Source organism: Gadus chalcogrammus, chromosome 4 (genome assembly GCF_026213295.1).
Source record: "Gadus chalcogrammus isolate NIFS_2021 chromosome 4, NIFS_Gcha_1.0, whole genome shotgun sequence".
Classification (NCBI taxonomy): Eukaryota; Metazoa; Chordata; class Actinopteri; order Gadiformes; family Gadidae; genus Gadus; species Gadus chalcogrammus.
This window is the reverse complement of record NC_079415.1, coordinates 18,752,246-18,780,221: the sequence shown is the minus strand read 5'-3', so window position 1 is coordinate 18,780,221 and position 27,976 is coordinate 18,752,246. Positions and strand designations below refer to the sequence as shown.

The 27,976-nt window shown below is 43.3% G+C and overlaps 3 protein-coding genes across 6 annotated transcripts in view; all 3 read right to left on the bottom strand.

The window, feature by feature from the left end:
• Nucleotides 1-11: 11 nt before the first annotated feature.
• On the bottom strand, nt 12-2,933 carry exosc2 (exosome component 2). Its single transcript, XM_056589508.1, has 9 exons — nt 2,749-2,933; nt 2,457-2,558; nt 2,316-2,361; nt 2,104-2,193; nt 1,854-1,919; nt 1,651-1,719; nt 1,122-1,298; nt 576-704; nt 12-442 (listed from the first exon to the last, which is right to left on the bottom strand). The coding sequence occupies exons 1-9, from the start codon at nt 2,874-2,876 to the stop codon at nt 362-364; spliced, it is 888 nt and encodes a 295-aa protein (XP_056445483.1). The 5' UTR covers nt 2,877-2,933; the 3' UTR covers nt 12-361.
• An 885-nt stretch (nt 2,934-3,818) lies between these two features.
• On the bottom strand, nt 3,819-8,174 carry LOC130381513 (PR domain zinc finger protein 12-like). 3 transcript variants are annotated; one of them, XM_056589159.1, is made up of 6 exons: nt 7,955-8,174; nt 6,262-6,452; nt 5,564-5,719; nt 5,096-5,210; nt 4,953-4,986; nt 3,825-4,892 (listed from the first exon to the last, which is right to left on the bottom strand). In XM_056589159.1, the coding sequence occupies exons 1-6, from the start codon at nt 8,172-8,174 to the stop codon at nt 4,433-4,435; spliced, it is 1,176 nt and encodes a 391-aa protein (XP_056445134.1). In that variant the 3' UTR covers nt 3,825-4,432. The 3 variants fall into 3 exon arrangements, with proteins under 3 accessions (XP_056445132.1, XP_056445134.1, XP_056445133.1); XM_056589157.1 differs by having other exon boundaries at nt 3,819-4,986; XM_056589158.1 differs by having other exon boundaries at nt 3,825-4,955; nt 5,077-5,210.
• Nucleotides 8,175-12,093: 3,919 nt separating this feature from the next.
• The window catches only part of LOC130380823 (far upstream element-binding protein 3-like), a 29,564-nt gene continuing 13,681 nt past the window's right edge, over nt 12,094-27,976 (bottom strand). Inside the window, exons 3-19 of one of the 2 annotated variants that reach the window (XM_056588173.1) lie at nt 27,537-27,567; nt 27,105-27,154; nt 26,957-27,028; nt 26,374-26,431; nt 25,645-25,807; nt 24,651-24,749; nt 23,298-23,402; nt 23,070-23,172; nt 21,605-21,705; nt 19,612-19,747; nt 16,571-16,731; nt 15,739-15,809; nt 15,208-15,284; nt 14,859-14,915; nt 14,598-14,648; nt 14,354-14,496; nt 12,094-14,151 (exon numbers count right to left, since the gene is read on the bottom strand). In XM_056588173.1, coding sequence (XP_056444148.1) covers nt 14,143-14,151; nt 14,354-14,496; nt 14,598-14,648; nt 14,859-14,915; nt 15,208-15,284; nt 15,739-15,809; nt 16,571-16,731; nt 19,612-19,747; nt 21,605-21,705; nt 23,070-23,172; nt 23,298-23,402; nt 24,651-24,749; nt 25,645-25,807; nt 26,374-26,431; nt 26,957-27,028; nt 27,105-27,154; nt 27,537-27,567 — 1,487 coding nt within the window. In that variant the 3' untranslated portion in view covers nt 12,094-14,142. Of the gene's footprint in view, nt 14,152-14,353; nt 14,497-14,597; nt 14,649-14,858; nt 14,916-15,207; nt 15,285-15,738; nt 15,810-16,570; nt 16,732-19,611; nt 19,748-21,604; nt 21,706-23,069; nt 23,173-23,297; nt 23,403-24,650; nt 24,750-25,644; nt 25,808-26,373; nt 26,432-26,956; nt 27,029-27,104; nt 27,155-27,536; nt 27,571-27,976 lie in introns of both variants that reach the window. The other variant, XM_056588174.1, reaches the window with a different exon arrangement.

Below are 27,976 nucleotides of genomic sequence, written 5' to 3'. Positions count from 1 at the left end.
ACAAGCAATTCCGATATTGAGTAATATTTCTTGGAAAAAGTATAAACTGATTTCTGTAGTTCTTGAGATTTTTCACATTTCACAAATATATTAAATGATAACAGATATATTGCTTACAAACAAATCAGGAAAGAGAAATCGTTTTCATACATAAAAAAAACCTACACGATTCATTTGTTTTGAAATTATCTTTCAAAACTGTATATCCTTGAAAACTTCTGGTCATCAACCAAATTCAGCACATGTTGAATTGGAATAACAATTTATTACTGGTCATCTAGGGTTGAGTGGTTTCCCAATCTCAGAATGCAGAGTTTTGGGACAATGAATCCGAGATATGATGTGGGCAGAGGGTCCATGTTTAACCCTCGTGTTCCACGAGTTTCTGCTGCGTCATCATCACTATCTCCTCCATCACTTCTGGTTTCAGGATGTCCTTGACCTGCAGAGACAAGTCAACATGACATGCATATAAGTGACCTGACCTTTGGTACAATTTGGTTTTAACATTTTGGAGCACAAAAAGACAAGTGGATTATTATTAAAAATCGTCCAGCGAGTGTTGGCTCCCTCACCTGCTGTGACAGAGAGACCTCATAGCAGTAGAGCACACTGGTGTCATACAGGAGGACTTTATGTGCTGACAGCGCCAGGAGACAGTTCCTCAGTCGGGAGATCACCTCCCGGTCAGACAGGGAGATGGGCTAAAGGGAGGAGAACACAAAAGGTCATTGCAAGGATTTAAACTACTAACCCTAACGCTAAACTACTGCATATACTGCCACAGATGTGAATTTACTGGCAGATATTGTATTTGTTACAGAGTCATTACATCAACAACAACAAAATAGATCTGTATGTATCATATTTATTTTTCTTTACATATAAATTCATCAGCATGGGACCGAATGTTTTCCGCCATCTACCAAAAAGAATATTACAAACCGATATCAGCCATCTGGATATCATTTTATCCCAACGTCAAAATATCAGACATTCTGGTCCCACTACATGTCAATAACATTGAAATTACTTGCATTTAATCAAACATTTCTTGGTTTTGCTCGCTATTATATAATGACTTTGATGGGGATGATTTTTGGTGGTTCACAGGACCTCACCTCCAGGCTGGTGAAGAAGCCCCCGGCCTCCTCGTCCTGCTGGCCCGGGGTGGGGTACAGCCACACAAAGCCGTTGTTGCCCAGGATGATGGAGGCTCCACACGGAAGGTGGTGGAAATGAGTCTTCTGTCTTTTAATCAGCGATGGAGAGATCTGAACAAGCACTCCTTGCCCCAGCTAACGATGAGGAGAACATGAAAAGGATAGATTTGTGTTTCATTTGATATACTCAAACAAGGACTCATTTTATTTACAGTGGCTCAATAGTAAATCAGGGGTTACTTTGCATTCAGTGTTGTCTGTATGAAAAATCTTTATCACACAACATTTTACAAGAGAGAAACATAAATACCAAAAGAAGTTATAAACATCCAAGTTGGAAATGAATCCAGAAAATCATATGTGGGAAATTTGTATTGAGTTCAACTCATGAATTTATTTGCAAAACAGACAGTTTGTATCATGCCAATTGATTTATGGATTCATTGAATTACAATATTAAATAATAACTATAATTGAAACAACTTACTTTTCCATACTTTAAACTTCGAGTGTGGAGCAGCAGTGCTCCGTCTGCATAGACCGACTGCACCTCCGCCTGAAAAACAGACCAAGCAGACAGGATTATGAAGTCAGGGGCTGGAACAACACCTATACAGCATGACAACTTTAACAGTATATTGTACACTACTTTATCATATCGTGGTTTATAGTGAAGGAACGGGAGCTTACACTGATGAGATCTCCTTCCTGGAGATATGATCTCATGGTCAGCTCGTCCTCTGCACATCTTCGTCTCTAAGTGAATAAATAACCAGCCAACGATGACATCATTATTTTCTCCAACCCAAGCCCGCTTGTCCAAATCTGCCCCTCAAGATCACAATATAGACTTTTCAATGTTCTAGCTCTCCATAAAACTCTGCCTCTAAATAACCCAAGTACAGTAACTCATATGTGTTTTACAAGTTGAGCGACTAACCAGCTCTCCACCGGGCAGATTGACTGACGACAGCAGAAGAACTGAATCCAGGCGGGAGTTTGTCTCCACCTTCCACCGTTTCTGTTGCACCTGAAAACACATTTTCAAACAACACTTTGAGACAGCTCATGACAGTACATATATAACGTTCCACCACACTAACTCAAACCTTTTTTGTTATTATAAATTATACAATTAAAGAGGAAATGTACCTCAGTGATGCGACCAACAACGACATCTCCAACCTCTCCATTGAATCTGTGGTTTAAAATGGAGACTTAACCCAAAGTACAAGTATCATGCCCTGGTAGCTAAGTACATACATGTAGGACAATCACCAATGGTTCACTTACCTGGTCTTTAGAGGTTTCACACAGATCAGTTTGTCTACCCTCTCTACCTCTCCGGCCACTGAAGCTGTCAGGTTATCATCGTCCAGGTACGTGCCATGGCCCCTGGAAATCAGGGAGAAAACATCAGGTTATCATCGTCCAGGTACGTGCCATGTCCCCTGGAAATTAGGGAGAAAACATCAGGTTATCATCGTCCAGGTACGTGCAAAAAAAAAAAAAAAGGAATTGGAGCTGATAATGTTAGCAGCTCCATCCATCACCATACGTTTATAAGTTACTAATTGCTACGAACCTCATGAAGCCTGTATCTGTTGTGATAACATCCCCTGGGACGACAAGGTCTTTACTCCCTTTACGATCAAAAAGAGAAACAGAGCGCGAATCACTGCGAAAAGTTGGCAATCTCATGTCCACTGCCATGCTTATGCCTCCGTTAAGTGTTCCTCAGATGAGTTGTATTGGCGCTTGAGAGTGACGCAATACCGCAAAGCGACGTCAACTTCCTGGAGTACTTAAACATTTGCATTTATTTATTTTACATATTTTTGTAAATCGTAAATCTTTAAAAATATATATTTCAACATAAAAAACCACAACTTCAACAACCAAAGCAACAATTAACATCCGTTAGTTTTACCGTGGCTCGAGTGTCTTCCCGTCGGCCCCTTGTTCATCTCTCTGGTGACCTCTAGTGGAACTCAAAGGCGCTTCACAGTAGCCTTATATTTATGACAAAAACACTTTTAGTGTTTTTACACAAGCAACATTTTGTTTTGAGGTAAGTATTAATGAGAGGTAGCCTACACGTGTGCTTATTTGGCTAACGCCATGGAATTAAATAAATAAAAAAGGACGTTTATCTGTCCTTTTAAACGTTAATTCACGTTTGTTTATTTTCTGTTTGTATCTTTTAACCTCTAACATATTTAATTAATGAAGATTATAGAGATTAAAGAAAATGTATACATTTAGAGAGAGATTCATATCTTACTAAATAATATAGAGTAAACAATATATGATCAGTTCATGAGTAATGATCAGTTCAAAGCATTAAACCCACTTAACAATGGAAAATCAATCATATTTTGTCGTTGTTGGAAAAATAACTAAATTATACTTTGGTTGATGAAGAGACAAGTGTTTGTTTGTCCTGTTAATAGGTGTTGATGTAAATCCAAATAGTTAAATAATAATGCCTATCTAACACACACACACGTCAATTATTCTCTCAATACAACTGTGTATGACTATCAATCATACAAAACATCATTCCAAGTTCTTCGCTGCGTGTTGGATAAATTCTCTTCGTCTTTTTTTATATTTCCTGTTATTCTCTTCCATGATGAAATACACACCTCTTTTGTTTATATCATGATTTATTTAAAATATAGGAAAGCACAAATATATTTACATTCATATGTACATTACAATAAAGTTTTGAAATGCCATTAATCCTGCAATCCGAATGCAGACTGTACAAAGATAAAGTGACCGTTTTTCACGTGGTGGAATGATGCGATATGAATGCACTACACTGGGCTTCTACCATCTGCTGCCTGTTCCTTCCTTCAGTTTGGAACAATGTACAATTTGCCTGAGTTGGGAAAGACGATTTAAAATTCAAAAATATCTCATATTTCATGTGCTTTTTTATAAACACATTTTGAATACCAAATAGACTGTACAAAAACATCTTAAAAAATATTCCCGAGTTGTTATACTGCGTGGACGTAAAATGAATCGATCAAATACGTTTTAGTTTTTTGGGGGAAATTAGAAATAATAAAAAACAACAAACTTGGAAAACAAATAAGGCAACCAATTAGAATGTTTTGAACCACCGATGGACGTATCACATCAGTCCTTGTCTCATGACAGCTCCTCCTCTTTGTCACTGCCTACAGCCCTAAAGTGCAATGTTGTCTCGACCCAACTCTGTCTCCGTGGGGGGGATAAGAGCACCATGGTGGGGGTGATCAGAGCACCAAGGTGGGGATGTGGTGGTGGTGGTGGTGCACCATGGGTATCTGGGGGTGACGGTGGTGGTGGTTGTGGTGGGGGTGATGGAGGTTGCTGCTCATGCTGCTCGTGAGCTGGGGTGGAGGAGGAGGTGGGGACGCCCGGGTGGGCTGGTCCGACAGGGCCACCGCCGCCGCTGCCACGGCAGGCTTGTGCCGGGCGCTTTTCTGGTGCGCGCGCAGCCCGGCCAGCTGGGAGTAGGCGCTCTGGCACACGTGGCACTTGTAGGGGCGCTCACCCGTGTGCAGGCGCACGTGGTTGCGCAGCGTGGACGACTGGCTGAAGCGGCGGTTGCAGAAGCGGCAGACGAAGGGCTTGTCAAGCGTGTGGATGCGCATGTGGGAGCGCAGGTTGCTACGCGAGTTGAAGCCCCGGTGGCAGATCACGCAGCGCATGCGACCACTGCTGGTTAGCAGAGTGGAGGATGAGGAGGAGGAAGAAGAGGAGGACGAGGAAGAGGAGGAGGATGGGGAGCATGATGAGGTGGAGCCATCGCAGGAATGAGAGTCCTCTGGAAATATGTATTAAGACACATGTTAGACACACGTTAACTCAACTGGACAAGTTGAGAAGACATTCGACTAACAGTGAAGTATCCCCTAGATTGGAAAATGTCTCACCGTTTCGAGTCTTCTTCTGCTGTTCCTCCTCGATGGTCGGGACACCAGGGATGCCCAGGAATGTGTTGTGGGTGTTACCGTACCAGACGAGGAGTTCCTGGTCGGGAGGGATGGTCTGGGGAAAAAAAAAAAAGAAGAAGAAAAAAAACAAAGTTACTATTAGGAAGAGGTTTTTAAAGCACAGTGCGTCGGGACCTTGTATCTGCCATTCCCGTCCCTGGCCAACAGGTTACGCTGTTATACAGCGAGACAGAGGTTGTTTACTGAAAAAGCCACATGCTACACGTTGCCCGTTGTTGTCGTTCTAGAGATTTCACTTAATGCAAGCAGCCTACAACACATTTCAACAATACACATAGTGTTGGTGTGTTCATCTTGTTACATACTAGTTATAATGCGGGTCGTTCTAGTCTCGGATGGAACCTTTTGTATGCAGTTTTAGAAAATAAGAGTTGTGCAGACGCCTACCTCCACCGCCTTGTAGAAGATGCTGCTGCCGATTTGCACAACTTCCAGATTCTGCTCCTGCTCGTTGCGCGCGCACTTGATGTACGTCATCCAGCTGCGCTGATCCTCCTGGCTGGCGTCGATGAAGTAGCGCACCGAGCCGTCCTCATTGAAAACCTTGGAGGGAGGGGGCAAGTCTAGGGTTAGTGGGTTCGTTAGGACGTTTGGAGACAGTGTTTAGTGTGGGCGATGGACTTTGGACAATTTGACAGCAAACACCAAAAAACATTTTACACTTACACTATACAATAGCATACATTTACACCTCATTAATTATTGTTACTTATTACCACAGTAGGCTTAGCCTACTTTATTTTATATTATTATTATTATTATTATTATTATTATTATTATTATTATTATTATTATTATTATTATTATTATTATTATTTGTTATTGGGATCTATGCTGCTACTTCTATTTATTTATTTGTACTTATCTTTATTTACTTTATCTTGTAATGTTGCTGCTGGCTGTTGAAGAACCCAGCATAATAATTCCACTCTTGTGTAGGCCTACTTGTACAATGAGATGTAATAAAAGTCATTCTGATTCTAATTCTGATTCAAACAAACTATACCTGCTGGTGTCAGACGCAGCTTGTTGAATCAAACTGTCTGAGATTCTAAAGTTCTGAGTCGGGGAGGGTCGTAGCTCACCTCCCACATGAGGTTGTTGTTCTTCAGCAGGTCCACGTGCTCCGGGGACAGCACTCGGCCCGTGAAGGGGCCCATCTCAGTGCCGGCCTTGATCCAGGTCTTGGAGAAGATGCCGAGGCCCTCGCCGGGGATGGAGCTTTGGGCGATGACCACCTCGCTGGGCAGCACCAGGCTGGACAGCTTCTGCACCTCTGGGGGAGAAAAAGGGAAATCATTAATATTAGCGTTACAATTATTATTATAATTATTACAACAGGCCTGTAGGGTAAACTTGTTGAATTACGTTTCGTAAACGTGTTTTTTATCTTAAAACAAAAATAAAGAAATAAAGGCCTAAATAGGCCTATACATAGGCCTACATGTATATATTTATTTATTTAATTTGGCATGACATAATAAGGTCTCATGACCTTTAAACCGTTAAATGAAGATTGTGTGAATAAGATTCGGAGAGATTCGGCAGGGTGAAAAGGCCCCGGAGCTTTTTTGGGGGAAATGGGATTTTAGAAAAGTCCTGAAAGAGGTAAATGGACTGGATATTATTTTGTCCAAATATTAAGCTGAACACCCGATCCCCCGTTTAATTCGATTAGCTATAGGCCCTGTGAAGTGGACGTTTTTTCCGAAAGCGTTTTCATCCGAATTCAGACGAGAAAGAAAAAAATTCTCATGCGCTTCTTAAATGTTGAAATCAAAGATATTTCTGGGGGTGGACTGCGAAAAGACTGACCAAACGCGGGTTAAATGGTCTTCTATTTCGAAGGGTCCAGCAATTTGTCATGCTTCAGATGTGATATTCATTAAAGCGCACTGCAAAAGAAACGGCTAATTCCAAATTCATTATCCTTTTAAGAACTTTGTAGCAATAAATTTGCAGTGAATGAAACCTGGACTTGTTAAAAAAAGACCAAGGAATTTCTTAAACAAAAAAATGGAAAGGCGATTAGATGGTTGACATGCTATGAATAGCATTAGAATTAGCCTTCACGGTGCATTATGCGGGGAACAGCATCTCTTCAGGCCAGAGAAAGGGGAGGCTGGGGAGCCCCATAGCTGCCAGCGCAGGAGAGAGACGGGCCGGAGATTGATGAATGCCCGAGAAAAACCCAGGACATCTCAAAGAAAGGGGACCTTTCTCTCCGCGAGGTTTAAGTGGAAACTTTCCCAGGTCAAGCACAAAGTTAACCAAATTCATTTAATACTCTCCATCCTTCGGTCGGCCCCGGTTACGCGCTAAGCAGCTCCCGAGAACCCGAGTCGAACAACGCACAGTGCGAAATTAGAGAATAATACAGGAAAAAAAGCATAGAAAATAAACAATTTATGTATATGCCTAAATCCAATTTAAATAATACAATTACAATAAGCAGCATTTTTATATTTAGGCCTAATTGATATTTCGTTTCTGTCACATAAGCCATGCCTGCACATAAAAAAAAACACGTCATATATTCTTATATTAAGGCCTAAATTGTATTCCTGCAACTAAATAATAGATATAGTCTACACAAATAATTATTTATAAATGTTGAAACTGAATAGACTAAAACCTTAAGGATCCAAGGTATAACATTTAAACACCCTAACGCGTGTATCTGGCAACAGGCGACATACTAAGTTAATCCTGAACCAAAGTAAACTGTCCACAACTTTGGCCCAATGCCAGATATCGTGTGCAGACGTCGGGCCTTACCTCCAGCGAAGGACTGGGCCAGCACCTCGGCCGTGAAGGCTGTTTTGGGGCTGATGGTGTTGTGTCTCTCCTCCATCAGATGCTCCCCCAACACGTTCCTCCACCTCCCGTAAAGGAAGCTGTGCAGAATGTCGGAGGTGATGATGTCTGACAGCGAGTGACTCTGACACTTAAATCCAGACTTGAGCACCAGAGCATCGACTGGCAGCACGGAGCCCATGTTTCAAATGCGTCTGTTGCTAAATGGAACGTACAGGCTGTGTGCGTAAAAGGGGCTTCGGTCCTTCCCCCTCCGACGGTGTGCTGGAGAATGTTGTGGTGCCTCGCGGCGAGCCTCTCTTATATAAGTGGCTGTGTGACCCCCTGTCTAATTACTTATTAATGACACTCCCCTTATCGCCTGAACCTTCCTGTTGCACCACTAGGAAAAACGCCCAGGCCCCTCGCTCCGCTCTGTGTGAGAGAGAGAGGGGGGGGGGGGGGAGAGAGAGAGGGGGGAGAGAGAGAGAAAGGGGGGAGAGAGAGAGGGGGGGAGAAAGAGAGAGAGGGGTGATAGAGAGAGAGAGAGAGAGAGAGAGAGAGAGAGAGAGAGAGAGAGAGAGAGAGAGAGAGAGAGAGAGAGAGAGAGAGAGAGAGAGAGAGAGAGAGAGTTCTTCAACAAACAATACGGGTCCACAACATTGGCTTTTATTTTTTTGTAAATCAAACGCAGCGCGCTGACATGAAGTGTGGATGGAATGTGTTTTAGATGTTGTAATTCAATTAAATGCATACAACTGTTGAATAAAAGCCATACCAAATATCGCTATTTATCTCATTGTTGCCTTATCGTTAAAATGCCTCGTAATACCTGCATCTCAAAATACAACTTTAAAATTATCTCATCTAAATGTTAACAGTGATCGTTTGGGGAGAAGCCAACGGCCCAGAGCTGAGGACGCACAACAGGATCCGGAGGGTTTGTCAACAAAATGAGGTCATCGGTTCTGGGAGAAGCTCCCAAGTTTTTTTCTCAGGCATTTCTTATTCAAGTGGGGGCAATATTAATTTTTTGTGAGGAGTTAGCGCGGGAACAGCAGAATAGAAACAAGGCCAGCGTGCTTTTACAGCATTGTTCCCATGCAAAAAATGCAAAGCTGCTTGGACGTGGTTCACTTCTGCCGCCCTGAGGTAAGCGGTTTATTATTCATGGCTGTTCTTAGTGCCCCGGTATTGTGACAACGTTTAGATGAGTATATACGGCTCTTTTCTTCTCAATAGTCACAGTCCTCTGTGTTTTTTCCTCTCTTGCCTATTTTCCGGGCTTGATGGACTGGGGCTAAATGGGTAGTTTTCCTCCTCTTCCAGCAGAGAGGACATCTTTATTTCATCGCGGGCTCGCGGGTTTCCTATTCAGCTCCCCTCCCAGTAATGTCAGGGGCCTGAAAAGTGCTGCAAATCAATCTTTCATGGTGTTCTGAGGCCAATTTGACATCCATGCACTCCTCTTTCACTCCAACGACTACAAGGGGGATTGTCCGAAGAAATGGGCAAGTTCTCTCTGGACGAATATGGACTATGGCAATGTAATGGGAAAGAAGATATGGCACAACTAAATACAATAGACGAGAGTTTCTTGGAGCGCAGATAAGTGTGAAAAGCCAAGGTGAGTGACAGGGCACGAAAAAAGATTACTGTGAAACAGCTGCTTTTTATGACTGGGCTCCTCCTACATTGGTCTCCTTTTTCCCAATAAATATCTCTGGTGTGTGAATGGGATTTCTCATCTAGATTGATTTACATTTATTGCATTCATTGCACAAATCCCCGCTAAATGGCGGGGCCAGGGGGCTGGACCGCTCTTTATTAAAGATGAATTAAATGAATTGAATTGAGGTAACGCATGAATTTGATTTGCTTATTTAGGCATTAACCTATGGTATTATTTCTATCTGGTAAAGCCTGAGGCATGTCAGCAATAGCAAATCACCCGCTTAGCCGTCCCATTGTAACACCATTTAAACTATTATTCTCTCTATTTAAAGCTTATCAATTTATTTTGGATGATTGACAATTATTGCACAAAGAATGTAGTAATTGTATTATTTCAAAGAGTCGGTGGGAAATGTATCAAAGAAAAGCGTTTGATTATGAATAAATTACAGAGCTTATGCTTATCAAGGCTTATTAACATTAAATAAAAGAGAGAAAATAGCCACGGCTTTGAGTAATTCCTGGCCCATTCATCGCTGCTTGCGTCGACCTTTATAAATCGAAATAGTACAATATTCGAATAAAAAAACTCAACACAGTATTGTTAGGCTTATTTTGCCTCAAGTAAATACAATTAAAACAAACATTTGTAATACGCACGAACTAAAATAGGCCATGATTTTGTTTCCAAAAGCATTTTAGTTGTTGAAGACTTTCTTTTCCCCAAATGTTTACAATTATAGGAATAAAATAATGAATAATACAATATAAGGCAGAGGCACAAGCGGGCATTTCCTTCCCCTTTTGAGGATCACTAAAGGGGACGTCTCCCGTCTACAAAGGCTCTCGGTCCCTAAAACAACCCCACGTCACTCACTTCCTCTTTCGAACAGCTGGAAGTCTATGGCAGGGAAGTCTCGCGGGACCAACGTAAGGCCCATTAAAAAGAGATTAAGTTAGATGTGACAGGGTGTTGGATACTGTAGATCGGCTTATCTGTTGCAGAGGTGAGAGGTGCAGACCCTCCCTGAAGGGGACCCCCTGTGCTCTGCAGGACAGTCGGAGGCTGAGGGCCACCTTGTCTGTCTGAAGGGACAGAGAGAGTCTGAGGGCCAACTTGTCTGAAGGGACAAAGAGATGCTAAGGGCCGCCATGTAGGATGTAGGCTATATGTCGGGACAGAGAGTGGTTGAGGGCCACCTCGTCTATAGTTTGGGGGGTATATGTTGGGACAGAGGGAGGCTGAGGAGGAGCCCCTTGTCTGTAGTTTGTAAGCTATATGTCGGGACAGAGAGAGGCTGAGGGCCACCTCGTCAATAGTTTGTAGGCTATGTCGGGACAGAGAGGCTGCGGATATGCAAGGACATTCACTTACATCTGGGTTTCTTGCGGCTAAATAAAACTAGGCCTATAGGCTATATATGTTTCAACTTTTATTTTTAAATGGCGATGAATGTTAATAAAACTAAGCTGAAGGCTAAATGGGAAATTCTTTAATAAAATGTCTGCCACTGAAAATAGTGCATTTGAAGATGGATGCATCGGAGCTCATCGACGTATAGTTAATGCACAGGAAGACACTTAATGGATCAATAAAGATTATTGAATCGACAACAGCAATTCATCGCCATAAACAGTAGACCTATACACTAACTGATATTCGTCTAATGTACAACGACAGCAGAGTTCATACCTTTATTGTGAAGTATTTAATAAGGCCTCAAATAATGACAGGTAGTGCAATGAAACATTTATCTTAAACCACGAGCGTATAAAACTGAACATATAAAGGCAAACGTTTTATTTGCTTGGTAAAGATCCCCCCCCACACACACACACACTCACACATACAATAATCAAGGGCAATTTACCAGCGTCACAGTTGATGTTATGGGATATCGTTTTGAATACAAGTGAGATTTTAACTCATTTTTTCAAAATCTGAAACAAATAACGTAGGCCTAAAAACTGTCTTTGATCATATGCAGGCCAATGTCCGATCTAAAAAGATACAAATTGACCGGATAATTAGGCCTAAGTAAACAAACGTAAATCATCCGTCCCGGTGTGGGAGCCGGGCTTGGCAGAGACCGAGTGACCCCCCCCACCGGGGACTACCGGGCCGTTCGCTGGACCGACAACACGTTACCGGGGAAGAGGATCAGAATCAAGCGTGGATTTGGAAACAGCTGCGGGGCATCAATGAGAAGGTCCGTGTGAGGCTCGAGCCCCCCCCCCCCCCTGCTGAGAGCCGTGATGGAGATAATAAAGAAACTGCTCGCAGGGATACAGGCGGGACCTGTCGCCCACCTGGAGGAGAGGAGAGGATACCAGTGGATGGGCATTAGAAAACCTTTAAAACCGACCAATAAATAAGTAGTTATCAGCCTGCACCTTTGTGTAGGAGAAGGAGCATGGACAGCATGGGATTCATGCTGGGGTTCGAGGCATAATCTATGATCAAACAGCCAGGGTTGTGATGCTGATTACGCTCATGTGATTGGACAAGGGGAATTATTCATGAGGCAGAAGCTTAGAATTCTAGGGAAATGGGGACGTTTACCAACTTTGCATTCGGAAATGCAAATAATGATTAGCCATTTGGGAAATAATTGTAACAGTATTTCATGGAGGAGAAACTAATACTTTATCAATCCACAAAGACAAAGGTGGATTTGAGTGATTGTGCAAATAATGTCCAAGTTGTATTTCCTGCAATCACAATATAGACCATCTTATCTATACTGAGCATTTAGTAGAATATTGATTGATTTTTTTGGTCAAACATTACAACAACCCCTAGTCTCCTTGCGGCCTACATACAATGACTTGTAGAGATGGTGTGTTGCAGTCAGCATTATAGTTGATCAGATAATTACTTGACCCACAACCGATGCTTGCGGAAAATTTATTGGAATTTTTCATATGGCAACGTGCTAAAGAAAATATATATTTTCCGTTTATAAAACAAAGACCATTAACCTTTATATTCTTTATGTATAGAACACAATCTGTTAGTATAAACAACAGTACCGTTAAAGTTTTTAGATGCTATGCAAGATAACTAACATTTTGTATCTTCAAAAAACTAAACATAATGGCATAAGAAAAAGATTTGATTATCAGTACACAATAAAAGGTATAGTGTGGATTCTGTTTTAATACATTTGTTAACTGAACACAAGGGGAAAAAAACTAAATTGGACATTTTTAAATTATATCCCTTTTCATTGATAAATGTAGTTAATACTATGTATTTTTACAAAATGGAACTTCTTTAGGTCACATTACAGAGAAAAACATGTAATTAGCAAGTCCAACAATACATTGATTTCACACAGTGGACTCAAAAGGTGGGTATTAATAACGGTGTACCAAATTAAACTTTTTTTATCACTTAACTTAAAATATTTCATTGATAAAAAATTACAGATAGAATTATAAGGAGGCTTTGCAGTCTTGAATAGTCCAGGTACCGAAAAATCATCATACACAGAAATCTACCTCATCATTTTTGTCAATAGCAAGATGCAACATCAAATTTCAAATGATACATTCATGATCTTCATTTTCATTATGAAAAAGAAAAAACGAGGGATACAAAGTCCTGCAAAAATGACACCAAAAACAATTTTTTAAATAAACTATTTATCAAATATCTTAGCATATATACATAGTTTTACAAGATAGCAAAGAACTCAAACTATATGCAACATCCCCCTAACTACTATAAGATCTGTGTAAATAAATTATCCATTACAATGCACTATGCCAAAAAAAATATACATGTAAAACTAAAATTATCTAAAAAGTTAAAAGGTCTGTCAAAATATTAGATAATCTATCTTTGTTCCGAAACTGAAATAAGATATTGCACCTTTTATAAACCAGTGAACAATAAAATGACCGTGAAAAACTGCATACAAAACACAAAATGAATTAAATCTTGAATTTGTCCACAAAATTAAATTTACCATGTAACAAAACATTATCTGTAACAAAAGAAAAACCACAAATATCACAGCTTAATTTCATTGAATTCTGTAAAAATAACATTTCAGATACACCATAAACATCTCAGGACATGCCCAGAACCTCTTCAAGACTGCCAAGCCCCACCATTAGAAAATAATAATAATAAGCATTCAACGGTTACAAGCCCTGGATTCATTTTGGCAATATCTAAATAATATAATCATAGATCAAAGCTAAATCATAAAAAGAGAACCTTCTAGAAAACACAGCTCTGGAGTTCAAGGGAGCGACCCCCAGGGCACCACAAGAAAAATACAGGTGGATACAAGTAGTAAGTAACAAATTAAAAGTTCCTGATTTAGACATTCTTTTAAAGTATATGTAATTATACCACTACCATTTCCCACCAAGAACAAAATAAAGAAAGTAAAACATCTTTGAGGCAAATATAGAAACTGTTTCGTTATCAATTATTAGTTTCAATCCTTGAAGTCATTCAAGTCACATCAAGGTCCTCTCCTTTAATCGTCCTGTGAATGATAAACACTCGTCAACAACCATGCAGACAGAACAGCAACACTAGATGCCTCACAAGGACAAGAGAACACATTTAAAATGACCGTTCTGAGAGGTAGAATCACACAAGGACGAGTCATTGATGAAAAGACTAAATAACTATATGTTGAAGGAGGCCACTCCATCACAACACCCTCCTAGTAAACAGGATCTCACCTGCAGCCCGCTGCTCTGGCTGTCCGGCCCGTCTTGGTTGCAGTAGTTGACGGTAGGCTGGTTGTAGCCCTGGTCCCAGTAGCACAGGTCCAAGCCCGGGGCGGAGATGTAGTTCTGCTGGGAAGCCGACCCCGCTGTCTGGCCTACAGGGGAGTGTGGGGACAATCAGTCTTTAAGCTCTGAGAGTACAAGGCTCACATTATAAAGGGCAGAGCAACATGGGGGATAACCTGGCTGGACTCACCCCAGGGTTTGCTGAACTCGGGCCCTGTGTTTTGTACTTGGCTCTGCTGACCTGTTGACGGAACAACATTGACTGCTGGCCTACAGGGACAATGCTCACACCACAACCCCTTTATGTCGCACACAGAAATACGTATGTGCTCCAAGGAACAGAATCTCCAGCAACAAGTACGTGAGGTCATTTCAAACCAGTCAGCCGTAGGTTGGTAAATTGGCTACAAAGTGGGAATTGCCTGAAACATTTTATTTCAGTGACACTTGCCTAGCTTTTTGTAGTACTGCTCCCAGTCCATCTGGCCCGCCTGGGATCCATTGTGATCTGAAAGCAGGCGGAGGCTCAATCAGCATCACTATCAGCCCTGGCTGTGGCTTAAGAGCCGCCACAGACCTCCCAAATGCATCACCTTCTGTTCTCAGGGCCAAACTCTTCCCCTAGAACCACTTCCATCGGGACCACAGGTCCGCAATTTAATTGTGGCCGTCAATACTGCAAGGGTGTTAAGCGACACATTATATACACACACCCACACAGCTACACACCCAGCCACATACATACCAACCCACATACACCCAACCAGCCACATTCACACACGTACACTTGTGCTTCTTACTTTGATCCTGCTGGCCTGGAGGCTGCCATATCTGAAACGTTGTTCCCCACCCTCCAGCCACGAAGGCCTGAGGCCCTCTGTAGAGACAACAGAGGCACACTGAGGAGGGGCTCAGTGACTCAACATCATGAAAAAGAAACATGTGAAAAATAACTGGATCAAAGCAACTCATTTACAAAAGGAAAAAGTCAAACATGGGTGATAATAACTCGTTTGCTGTGTGCCATCAGCAGGAGGTAGGCAATTGCTGGTTTAAGAGCCCTATTTGCTCAGGTAATGGCTAAGAGAAGGCTCCATTTAATTAATTCACTTTATTAACCCTAATCCCATTATTTATAAATTTCTGGCAGTGATGTGCAAAACTACTAAAAAAAAAATGAAAAAGAGATTTTGTTCTCAAAATGTTTTTTTGATCTGTGTTAAAGAAAAACTTGTTAATCGTTGATGAAAATCGGTGTCATCTACATCAGCGTGAAGAGCAACAGCGAGCTGCAAACAGAGAAAACAACTTTCTCCAGCTCAGAGCCTTACTGTTGTGGAGGGGTGGTCTGTCCCTGGCTGAAGAGATTCATCCCAAAGCCACTGTTTACCAACGCTGCAGCCTGCAGCAGACAGACGGACACAGAGACACTGAGGAGGACAGTTGAGGGACCACACTTTTTGTTTAAAGGGCCCCAGCGTTGCGGTCAGAGGGCAGGGCCGCCGGTGCACTCCATTAAGTCCATTTGAAGATTCTTCATGTTTAACCCCCGCTGCCACTGAGAGCCACCACCACCCCGCTAACCTCAGCAGCTCCCCACATTGACATGTGCACTCATGAATATCAGGCCGGACAAAGGCTTTGAGGGGGGACCACCTACCCTCATCTGGGACCCACAGCCCTACTGTGTTAGAGCATCACTTCTGGGGGAGACTGCACAGAGCCCAGGAAACCAACTACTGCAGGGGGGCGGAGTCAGACCTTATTCCGGCTTCATGACAGATATTCTACCGAAGGGAAACTCATCTGTGAGAGTGGGTGAGGCTTTCAGGAGGGTGTTTTAGTAAGTCTATTTCTACAGTGGCCAGTCTACACGGTGTCGGTTTCAAACCACTGCAGTTCACTACTGCTGGCCTAGTTTGAAACAAATATGAGGCAAAATAAAGTGAAACTCCCCGGTCACCCTGATCCGGTCTGCCACAGGTTTAAGATATGAATCATGTCCTCGAGGCTAGGTGTACCCCGACTCTCTATTAAATATGAATCTCCTGTCCTCGAGGCTAGGTGTACCCCGACTCTCTATTAAATATGAATCTCCTGTCCTTGAGGCTAGGTGTACCCCGACTCTCGTTTAAATATGAATCTCCTGTCCTTGAGGCATACCCCGACTCTCTCGTCGATGAGCTGCCGGGCCTTGTCCAGCTGCTGGGGGGTGCCGCGCAGGGAGAAGATGCGCACGTTGGGGTCCGTGTTGGGGGGCGGGTTCCTTTGCAGCTCCACGTGGGCGCAGGACTGCTCCTTGATGTTCTTGATCGTCTCCCCACCTGCAGACAAACACATTGTTAGGGTAGATACAAAATGTATCACCATAAAGATATTGCGATACGATATCAAGATGTATTTGTCTGGTTTTATGGTTTATGGTATGAGCTAGGTTTAAGATAGGGTACGGGTTCCACAGGTCCAACCATTGGTTTTTTGGATTAATATGGCCGAACAAAAACACAACGTTGTTGTGGGCAAATTGACAACTGGTTAATGCTGTATAGCGGCCTCTATACGACCGTTCTAACGTTTTGCTTCCACTAAGATAACATTTCTGGCTTACATTTTATAATTTTCTTTATAAATAAAATATACTAATTTGACGATTCAGATACTTGCATGACCTAAAGTACACAACCAATCAGAACATAATACCTGCAAACGGCCCTTAGACAACAATGCATCTTAAACCTAAATGCCACCAAGCATGCTCAAATTATCTTGTTACATCTCTTCTGTTTATCTTAAATAAACAGAGTAGAATCTCTGATTCCCTAAAACAGTCACATCTCTTCTGATTGCCTCAAACACGTCGCATCTCTTGTGTTTACCATCTTACACCACACTCCTTCAGCATAATTCAAAGAAAGAGAAAACCACTAAACAGGAAATTAAACCTTTGGAATCACTGCCCTCTATCTTAAGACCACCATTGCTACAGACTCTTCCCCACTCATCTCTTGAGACATCCTTCCCTCGTCCGAACCTCCACCAGCTTGTCACCGCCTTCTCAGCATTGGGCATGTGTCGGACCACTTTCCCTTAACATCCGTGAAAAATGACGAGACAAAGGCTCCCCCCCCCACTGCAGCACACACGCACACAGAGACAAACACTGACCAATCAGACGCCAGCTTGGCGACGTGTGGGGAAAGCAATTAAACCAGCAGGGAGAAGTGAAACAGAGCGCTGTGGAGAAAAGGGCCAAAATTGAAGCGTATCCTTCTTCTGCGGTATGGTTGGTCCCCCCCCCTGCCCACCCCCTCCTCCTTTCAGTCTTGACTCTGTTGTCTCCGGTGATGAGGCGGTGCGGTGGTGGTGGGACAACTCCCATCACGCCCGCTGAAGAGAAGAAAATAGCCCAGGGGGTGCTTCCCTTCTGGGGAGGGGGCGGGGCCACATTGGGGTTGTCCCAACATCAATTACACATTTGTTCGCTGGTCGCTGACACTTGGGACGACCCCAGCTGACCCCAGAATGAAAACGCTCATCAAAAAAAGCTCTCCTCCTCCCGCGCCAATAGACTGCACACGGACCATTAAGCCATTGTCAACCAAATGAAACTTCTGCCTTAATGAAGCCATTATGAGCTCCTCCACTCAGACAGCGCAGAGCAATGAAGACCCAGCCCATTCACTTCATGGACTGGGCTTTAGTGCCGACAGATAATACGGCCTTATTAATGAGACTGGTTTACTGAGCAGGAGAAAGGGAGGGGGGTACAAAAGTGCAACGGGTGACCATATCCAGGCCGCGCCAGGGGACTGGTTAGCGGCTGCTGGGGAACTCAGACAAAACACTTTAGGCTAAATGGAGAGAAAGCAGCGAGCGCTACATGCGGGCATCAGAAACACGCATGCCGTTTTCTTGTTTTAACCGACACGTTAAGCGGAAGCCGATGCTGCCGTGCATTATTGAACACAAACCACTTTGTTACATCAATGTGGCATTTAAATTAAACGCGCTGGTTTCTGCATCTCTTCACCTACGACCACTACAAGGCACTGGCCTCATACGGAGTTAGGCCCGTTTATAAAACTAGGGTTAGACATCGTCTAGGAAGCTCTTTACTGTGGATTAACATCCATGCTTGACTTAAAGTCATTGCACTTTGGCTAACGGCTGGATTAGACTGCCTGAAGTTTGGCTTTTCTTGCTCCTTTTGTGCTAAATTTCGCCTGCATTAAAGTCAGCGCAGGATGGTGGGTGGCTCAGCCCATCAACAGAGAGGGGGGTGTGTGTGTGTGTGTGTGTGTGTGTGTGTGTGTGTGTGTGTGTGTGTGTGTGTGTGTGTGTGTGTGTGTGTGTGTGTGTGTGTGTGTGTGTGTGTGTGTGTGTGTGTGTGTGTGTGTGTGTGTCTGCATATGGCATCGTAAAGATATTAATCACTACACGGTGTAAGAAACGGGTGACAGCAGCCAGACCTCAGCACCGCCACCATATTGGCCCAGTTCATATGGTAATGAGGAGGGGGGGGGGCACCGCCCCGGTTTATTTGTTTCCCGCACCCCGCTACACGGACAAAAGCTCCTTGACATTTCTATTGCCGTGTTTTTATCTTAGGTAAAGAGCCCCCCCTGGACCACACCCACCAGCGCAAGCATGCACATAGACACTGAAGAGGCACACACACACACACACACACACACACACACACACACACACACACACCAATGGTCAATGACTTTTAAATAGCTGGCAATAGAGTGGGCATGAATAGCCAATAAGCTAATTCCTCCTATTCATTCCCTTGCTGCACTCTATTGGACTAAAAAGGCCTCATTAGATGCCAGGCAGCCTTCCACATGATTGAGGGCTGTTATTATGCACCTTTAACAATTAATGTCACATTACACGCATTATCCCCATCATTAAGCCCTTAGTGAAGCCAATGAATGCCACTTGTGCTGTATACATGCGGCTGGGCCGGGGGGGAACGCACTCTTTCCATCAGTATTCAGCAATCGAAAAGAAAAAACAAAAAAAAAAAAGATACTGGCTTGCAGTTATGAAAAGGTCAAAATGTGTTTGCACTCTAGTACACATTCGCTAGTCTGTATAATATTAGACTGTTTGTATATCCAGTACATCCTTCCTGATGCCGAACCTATGGAGTATGGAGGAGTGGTAAACCTCCTCGCCTGGAGCTCCTCACTCACCTTTTCCGATGACCAGGCCGCACTTGTCCGCCGGCACGGCGTAGGTGATCTCCTGCAGGTCGCTCGACGCCCCGGGGCCGCCACCGCCGTCACCACGACCGCGGCGGCTCATCAGGCCGCTGAAGCCATCGCGCTCCTGGAGACAGAGAAGAGGGAGGTGATGAAGAGGAGAGTGAGGAGGTGATGGGGAGAGGAGAGGGAGACGATGGAGCAGGTGAGGGGGAGAGGAGTGGGAGATGGGGAGGGGGAGAGGAGGGGAGAGCAGAAGAGAGGAGGGGAGACTGATGAGGAGAGGGAGGGGAGGGGAGAGGAGACGGAGATGGAGGTGATGGGGAGGCAGATAGCATGCAAACAAGCTAGCTACTGCTCATGTCAACAAAAAGACACGTGGCTACATTAAAACTAAGTTATGAAACCAACATGCCTTATTTTTTACAACACTTGTCAGATGAAGGTCTAATGCACATTGAAGGGAACACTGATCTAAGCACCCACACGGGTATCAATGGAGACGATCATTGAGTCAGCTTGCGTAGGAATATAATGACACAGAATCGCCTGACTTATAGAGATGATGTATGGATCGCTTCTATACTAGAGATCCTGCAACGAGGTGAACAGGACTAAGTCAGTCAGCAACAGAAGCAAATAAATATTACATATAATCCCACTGGAGTCTGTTGATTAAATCAATTACCTTAAAAAAAACGAAAACAGAAATTAATAAAACATATTACAAGCATTGAAGTAAAATAGTTCTTTTTATAATCATCTTTGAATAAAAATTCCAATGAAACAGCAATCTGTTGATCAGATCTGTGCCCCCACTTCTACCAGTATCATCAATGAACCTGTACCCTCCCAGCATCTGCTTGGGATTTATTTGGGAGACCTCCTCTGGGAGCTCTCATCAATACTTTGAATGCAATCAGAACGATTAATTTAAACAACACTTTGTCTCATAACCCCCAACGATCCACTGCAGGTCTCAAAGTGGAATAGTCATTGCCATAGGGTTAGGTTTTTTTTTGGCATGATTTTGGCATGATTTACAAACAGTTCAATCAATGTTGGATAACACACATTGGATAACACTAAGAGCAATCAGAGAATTCAAGGGCTGACGTATCGAGACCAACGTAGCTAACCAATAGATAAGACTCTTGCTGTATTCAGTCGGTAAAACAGCAACACTTTTGGGCCGCCTATTTTAGATACACCGATGCGATTGGTTAATGATCCGGGACAGGCAATTCGGGGTGCGAGTATATTGCTCGTTCCAAGAGTGACTCGCTGTGCAAATTCTAATTGTTCTCTCGCGAGAACTTTGGATGTCCATGATAGCATCGGCTCTAGAAAATCGGTGTTGTCGTATCGGTTATTGGCTAAGGCTGATGAAAAATGAAATCGGTATCAGCCCTAAAAAATACATAAAGGGTCGATCCCTAATATATCGTCTCACTTTCTTCTGACAAATGTCCTTATTGTAAGTCGCTTTGGATTAAAGACATCTGCTAAACGCCCTAAATGTAAATTTATATGGCCTGTCAATTAAATGATTAAACAGGGCGCCGTTTGGAATCACTTTTCATTGTGCACCCATGTGCTTTAGAGCAGTGGTTCCCTAAGTTTGACTTTAGGGGTACCATCAAATTGTCATCAAGACATTTTGCGGACCACCTCATATGAAAACATAAATAAAGACCCATGCAGTAGTTGAGCAAATGATACAATTTTAATGCTAATGTGTGTTTATTTATTACATAAAACAAGGGAAAACATGCTGGAATGCAGAATGCAACACTATTTTTTAAATAAGCAAAAACACAATAATGACAAATCAATATATAACGTATATATTTTTTATAATTATCCATTCAACATTTTCCTTTTTTGTCTATTTCTAGATCAAATGTAGTAGCATCAGTGGGACTCATACCACAGGTCGTAGACACTGCCTTAGAGCTAGGCCCTTGGTTTGGTAAATCGTTACCTGTGCTGTGTGTACCAGCTCGTGGATGAGGTGGATAGCTAGCTGGCATTGGTTTGGCTGGCCCGTCACCTGGGCCACGCGGTCCGTACTAACACCGTCATCTGAAAGGGAGGGAGGGCACAGTGGTACCAATTAATGGTTCATTTCTAATAATTATACCTAAAAAAAACATAATAAAGTTAAAGTTCTACATTATAAAGTGCAATTTTAGCACTTTGTTTGTAAATGTTGCATTAAAAAAAATAAAAGTGCTGAAGATAACATTTAAGAGCTTAAATGTGAATTTAAATTGTAAGAAATGGCCCAGCCAACAGCAAGCAATAGTGAGTGCTGAGAATCTGATTCTAGTTGACTGCGTCTTTCTTGGTATGAGAGTGTTTAGATTCTAGTCTGGCCAGTCCGGGGGCATCTCCTCCTTGATTGGTTTGGGGAATCCCTTTTGGTGGCTAAACATTAGGAGGGAGGGGACATCATTTGTGTTGTAAATCTTTCCCTCTCTGTTGAACTAGAGGTTGACTGTTTAATTGATTGGCCGATTATTCGACACATATGTATTACAACCCAAACCCTAACTATGGTTATGGGCGGGACTTGGCTCGATAGTTTCCGATGCAGCGCACCACTGTTCTCCATGGCGGCTCAACAAAGTCAAGGTGATGTCATTGTGTAGTTGAGAACATTTTTCTGATAGTTGTTGACCTGACCAGGAGTGGCGCAGCAATAAATGTTGTCAGACTTTATATGTTTTTCAATGTAGACTATTTTAGAGATTTTCTTTATCAGAAAGAAATCGTCCACTCCTTGAAAAAAGCTTCAAGGCATTATTCTGGCGATGGTTAGAAGATGTGGGCCAAACCTGGTGGTCCCAGGAAAAATGTTGGTCCAGCTGATTTCTTAGTGAGGCCAAGTCATATCGGAATAATTTTCAGTTGACTTCTCACAAAAGTTATCTCTCAAATATATAACACGACACATCAGCTCGTTCTTCACAATACAAAAGACATGCAAGAAAATAGTCCACCAGAGTCAGCTTTTACTTGATCACAAATTGGCATTTTCTTCCAAAATCCAGCCACGTAACTATCCAAAAATAAAATCGCACACATTAGGATCCCGTCTCATTGTTAAAGTGGCCATTAACGATGAGATGGGACGCGCCCAACGAAGTAGTCCATCCTGACCAGTGATAAAGCGCATCCGCAGAGTAGCGCATCCTTCATTGTAGACCAACGATGTCATGCATGAAATCACACTTCAGGATGTTCTTTAAATAATGATTACTTTAATGATTAATGCTGTGGCAAAGGGCCAATTCACTTTTTGAAGAGCAGCTGAATCACTGCTTCAGCTGGAATTCTATAACATATAAACTATTTTTTGGGCTGAGAGTTCTGAGAGGAATCCCACTTTTTGATCCTTTCTTGTAATGGTGTGTATAAATTGCCACACCCCCACACCCACACACCTTGTTTGAACTGGATCCTGACTCCTGTATCATTCTGTATCTTCTTGATCATTTCTCCATTCCGACCGATGATGATACCAACAGCAAATCTAGGAACCGCCACCTGCGCAACACACAAACAACATGTAGACTTTGAAACCTAGCCCAACGAGGTATAATGTATCCAATCTCTTCATTCCCTGGCCAAGCAGATAATTAGACGAACAAAAAAACACATCATATCCTCACATCAAGGCTGTTTCCCCCCAGTTTGGATCCAAACTCTGCCTTGCCGACCCTGAAGTCCCCCAGGTCTTTGTCCCGGATCAGCTTGGCCACCAGCTCCCGGGCTACCTGGGGAGGGGACAGACGGACATTAGCGTCATGCAGCAAGGGACAGACTGACATCAGCTCCACCCGCTCCGTTTCATGTCCTCACGAACCGATCTGCCATATGCTTTTTGTGTCAGGTTGGAATGTAAAACTAGTCCCAGGTACTGGATCTCCATTCTATGAGTCAGATACCGGCCTAATGAAAGGAATATTAAGAGTTCATCGTTTCTGATTGGCCGGTTGCTATGGAAGACCAGTTCACGCACTCGGCTGGCGGAGATTAAAATACCAGGTGCATGACTCGCCACCAATCTTCGCACTAAACCTGCACATGGGCCTTCATGCAGCATCTTTGGTTGGTAAACGCAGAGTGACTATCAATTACATTTTAAGCTAACTAGTTGGGCTGCAAAGTTCTGGACGAACGCACTTGTTCGACCAAATCTTTATAAATTGGATTATTGCTGGCGTTAATTTCATCAGTAAAAAAGCACTGCTGAATCCATGAATTTGAGGGGTGGTAGGGACATGGAGACCGATGTCTTCGTCTAAGTGGTGGGCTCAATTTGGTTAGAAATAACATTTATTATGAAGACAAATTATATTGAAGTATATGTAGTTTGTTTTAATAATAATATGGTTTTGGAAACTATAATAATTATTAGTTATTGAAAGTATGAAGGCATACCATCTAAAAGCATAAAAAATAGGTTCTGTGATTGGTCATGTTGTCTGGGATTATCCGTCTACTTCCATGGTAAACGCTCAATAGGCTTTGAAGGTGAACACATCAGAATTGACGCGTAACGAATCACAGTGCCATCCGGTGAGACCCACTATATTAACACAGATCAAAACCTAAACTCCTATCTTCCGATGTTTGTGGTCTATAAGCTACACTGCCCAGCGCAGCGCTCCGTTGCTCGTCCGTTTTGTCTCTCTTCATGACGAAGCTCTACTGTCCGTAACAGATTCGGACTCTGACCAGTATTGGATCTGAAACAGACTGACTTTTTCAGAAACAGCCCTGGCATTATATTTAGGTTAGCAGGTCGAGTAGAATAACGACTAAATTTACCTAGAAATAACGTGGTCGATTATTTTTATTATCATTTTATCCCATCGCCAAAACACTTGGTTGTAAAGTTGCTCGAATATCAGTCAACGGATTATGCAAAATGTTGCCCATCTCATTTAATTGAAAGCCACACTGACATTAGTAAAATAGAGGCTATAAGAAGGAGGGGGGGGGTGCATGTATACACAAACCTGTACTTTGTAGGGGTCCCCAGTGATTCTCAGGGGCTTGTCTGCCCCAGTGGGCAAGGGGTCATTCTGAATCATGATCATCTGCACACCAGTCCGTTCCTGCAGGATGACGAGCAGACATTAGGACACAAGGGCCTAGAACCCACGGCCCTGGGCCAACACGAGGACAGGAGGCCCTAGGACACACGGCCCTGGAGCTACATGAGGACACAAGGGCCTAGAACCCACGGCCCTGGGCCAACATGAGAACAGGAGGCCCCAGGGCCCTGGGCCAACATGAGGACAGGAGGCCCCAGGACACACGGCCCTGGAGAAACATGAGGACACAAGGGCCTTGGACCCACGGCCCTGGGCAAACATGAGGCCCTAGGACCCAGGGCCCTGGACCAACATGAGGTCAGGAGGCCCCAGGACCCAGGGCCCTGGGCCAACATGAGGCCCTAGGACCCAGGGCCCTGGGCCAACATGAGGACAGGAGGCCCTAGGACCCTGGGCCAACCTGAGGACAGGAGGCCCTAGGACCCAGGGCCCTGGGCCAACCTGAGGACAGGAGGCCCTAGGACCCAGGACCCTGGGCCAACCTGAGGACAGGAGGACATAGGACACACAGCCCTGTGTAGATTCTACAACAGTCTAGACTCTGCTTCATCAACATTAGGAACAAGGTTGAGGTACAACTATTGACTGCAACGTACATTTAGTGCTCATAGATGGAATCAAATATTTCTACTTTCTTAATAACTTTTCCTTCCCTCATTTAAAATGTAGATTTAAAAAGCTCCCCACTTTTGAAGTATAGATTCAAAAAGGATACAAATCCTTCAAATCCAGTTCCCCTCGTTCTCCATTGCTCCACCAGGACAGCCAACACTTATTGAGAATGAAATATTCATTCATGGCTGATGTTAAAGCCATTTACTCGATTAGCACGGCAGCTCCATTCACTATTGCCCATGAATTATTCACAGATGGTATTACCGTCTTGGCATCCTACCTGCAGCTGTTTGATAGTGTCCCCTCCCTTGCCAATGACCAGGCCCACTTTGTTGGCCGGGATGAGGATCTGCTGGATGGAGCTGTTACCGTCCATGTCCGTGTGGAAGCCGGGCCCGTAGCGGCACTGCTCCACGATCTCGCTCAGGAGCCGCCTGGCCTGCCTGGGAGGGAGAGCCAGATTAACCCCTCTTCAGTCAGAGCAAACAGCACCGAGGCCTGGCTGTCTGCATTGGACATGACGAATGGATTACAGTGTTTACATTTATGCTAAATTACGTAATCCACACACGCATAACTTCATTATAAATCCAGGGACTATGACATCAGTAAATGAAAAACATTTCAATATATTAGCTTAAAAAATATTACAAAAAAAAGGACTGAGGTTTGCTTTTTCAACAATTAGCAATAGGAAGGCTGATTGCTTTCACAAACAAAAGCTAATGACCTGGTAAAGAATAACGAGGCTTTTATCACTTCCAAACATGGCCAGAATAAATACTCGTATGTCAAATTCAAGAATAGTATGAGGAAATATACAATGAGGAAAAATTGAAATTTAGTATTCTTATCAGATTTTAGATTTTGACATTTTTTAATATTCAACCATTATAAGACAAGAGATAAACTGTTTGTGCAAAAGATTAATGTATTGCATATAGACCGAGGTCTTCATTCAAAACGCATTTGAATAAACATGGTATGGTATAATACTGGCAGAGCTTACTCAATGTTCTCCGGGGTTCCAGTCAGAGTGCAGGGTCTGTCCAACAAGCCACCACTTTCTTTGAAAACACAGGTAATAAACTTGTGGTTAGACAATGGCCAGGGGTACCAGGGCCTCCACATCCACCCCATGAGGAGGTTTTGTGTAGCAGGGGAAGCACAAAGTCCCTCTTCAGGGGTTAAGATGGGTACACTAGGGTTACAGCTGACGCTTTTCTACGCAGTGCCAACCAAACGATAGAAACATCATTTTAATAAAACAATAAAAATATACAACATGATGGTTTTGTGCGCAACGAGAAAGAATACACTGATGGGCTTTGTATTAGTATTTGTATTAATTTACTATCAATGTGTCCAGTTTAGAAATGATAAAGACATCATGGCCATTAGCCTACGGTCACTTAGATAGAACTGCATCTGCATATGGTTGCCATTCCGGAAACCAGCACAGCACTACCAAAATAATAATACAAGACAAGAATTTGAGCTCCCAGAAACTGCTACAACTGGGTGACATCCTGGAACATAATAACTAGACTGTGTGAAGGATCAGAAGTACGGGCCAGCGGGCTGCATCTCACCTGGAGCGATCTGGATCTTACAACCAGACTCCAACTGGATTCTGGAGATCTGCTCTCCCCCTTTTCCTATGACTGAGAAGGGGAGGAGGGAGCAGGTCAAGATCCTGTTGGTGACTCAACACCATCACAGTGGAGAGATGCTACTTACTGAATCCCACCATCTTGTCAGGCACTTTGAAGTCTTCTGTTGTGATGGCCCTATGACAGACATGACCAAGACACTGTTTCGATAGGATTTCTGAGCAAGGATGTTTTCCAATGACTTCAAAAATGCAAATCAAGAATTTGAGCCTCAAACTAATTTAAACCCCTCATTATGCAATTCGTACGTAATCCGCAACGAGCAAAGCAACGTGGGCAATTTCCAAATGATCAATGAATCAAAATGAACAAATGAAATCAGCGTGTGAAAGCCCACGGCATTGTAGGATACAGTCTTGAACTGCTTTAGAAACCCAGATTTAGACAACACTCTGAAGCACACGGTCACACGGATGTCAAATGATCCCAAACACACTTTTTCTACGGCAATAGCTGCCGCCTTACGAAGCAGCACAATATGAATTTCATTGGAGCTCACCTTTGATGCACCATGACGCCGAGCTGGTTACCTGCTGAGAGGAGACATGGGAGGAAAACCAATTAGCACCGAGGAAAGGGAATTGCCAAGTCAGCTTTGCTAATCCAAATGCTATGCAGTGAACCAGGAGAATGGAGCCGGGGGAATGAGCTTGACGGAGGGGCAGGAGATGGGAGCGGTCCAACACTGGGCGTGTGTGTTCCTGTCTGACCCCCAGCAGGTGGTCGGACCAGCGTAGAGGCATCGGGCGTACCAGTGTTCGTCATTTTGATCCATCCAAAAAGATGGGTAGCGTTCGGGTCAGTTGTTGCTGATGAATTGAATGTTTACAGCAGCACTAGCAGGGGTCCAGGGAACCCCCGCAGGGTGGCTCAGTGGATATCTACAGGTTCAAATCAATTGAGTGGCTCACCGACGCCTGGGCCCAGCATTGGGGTCAA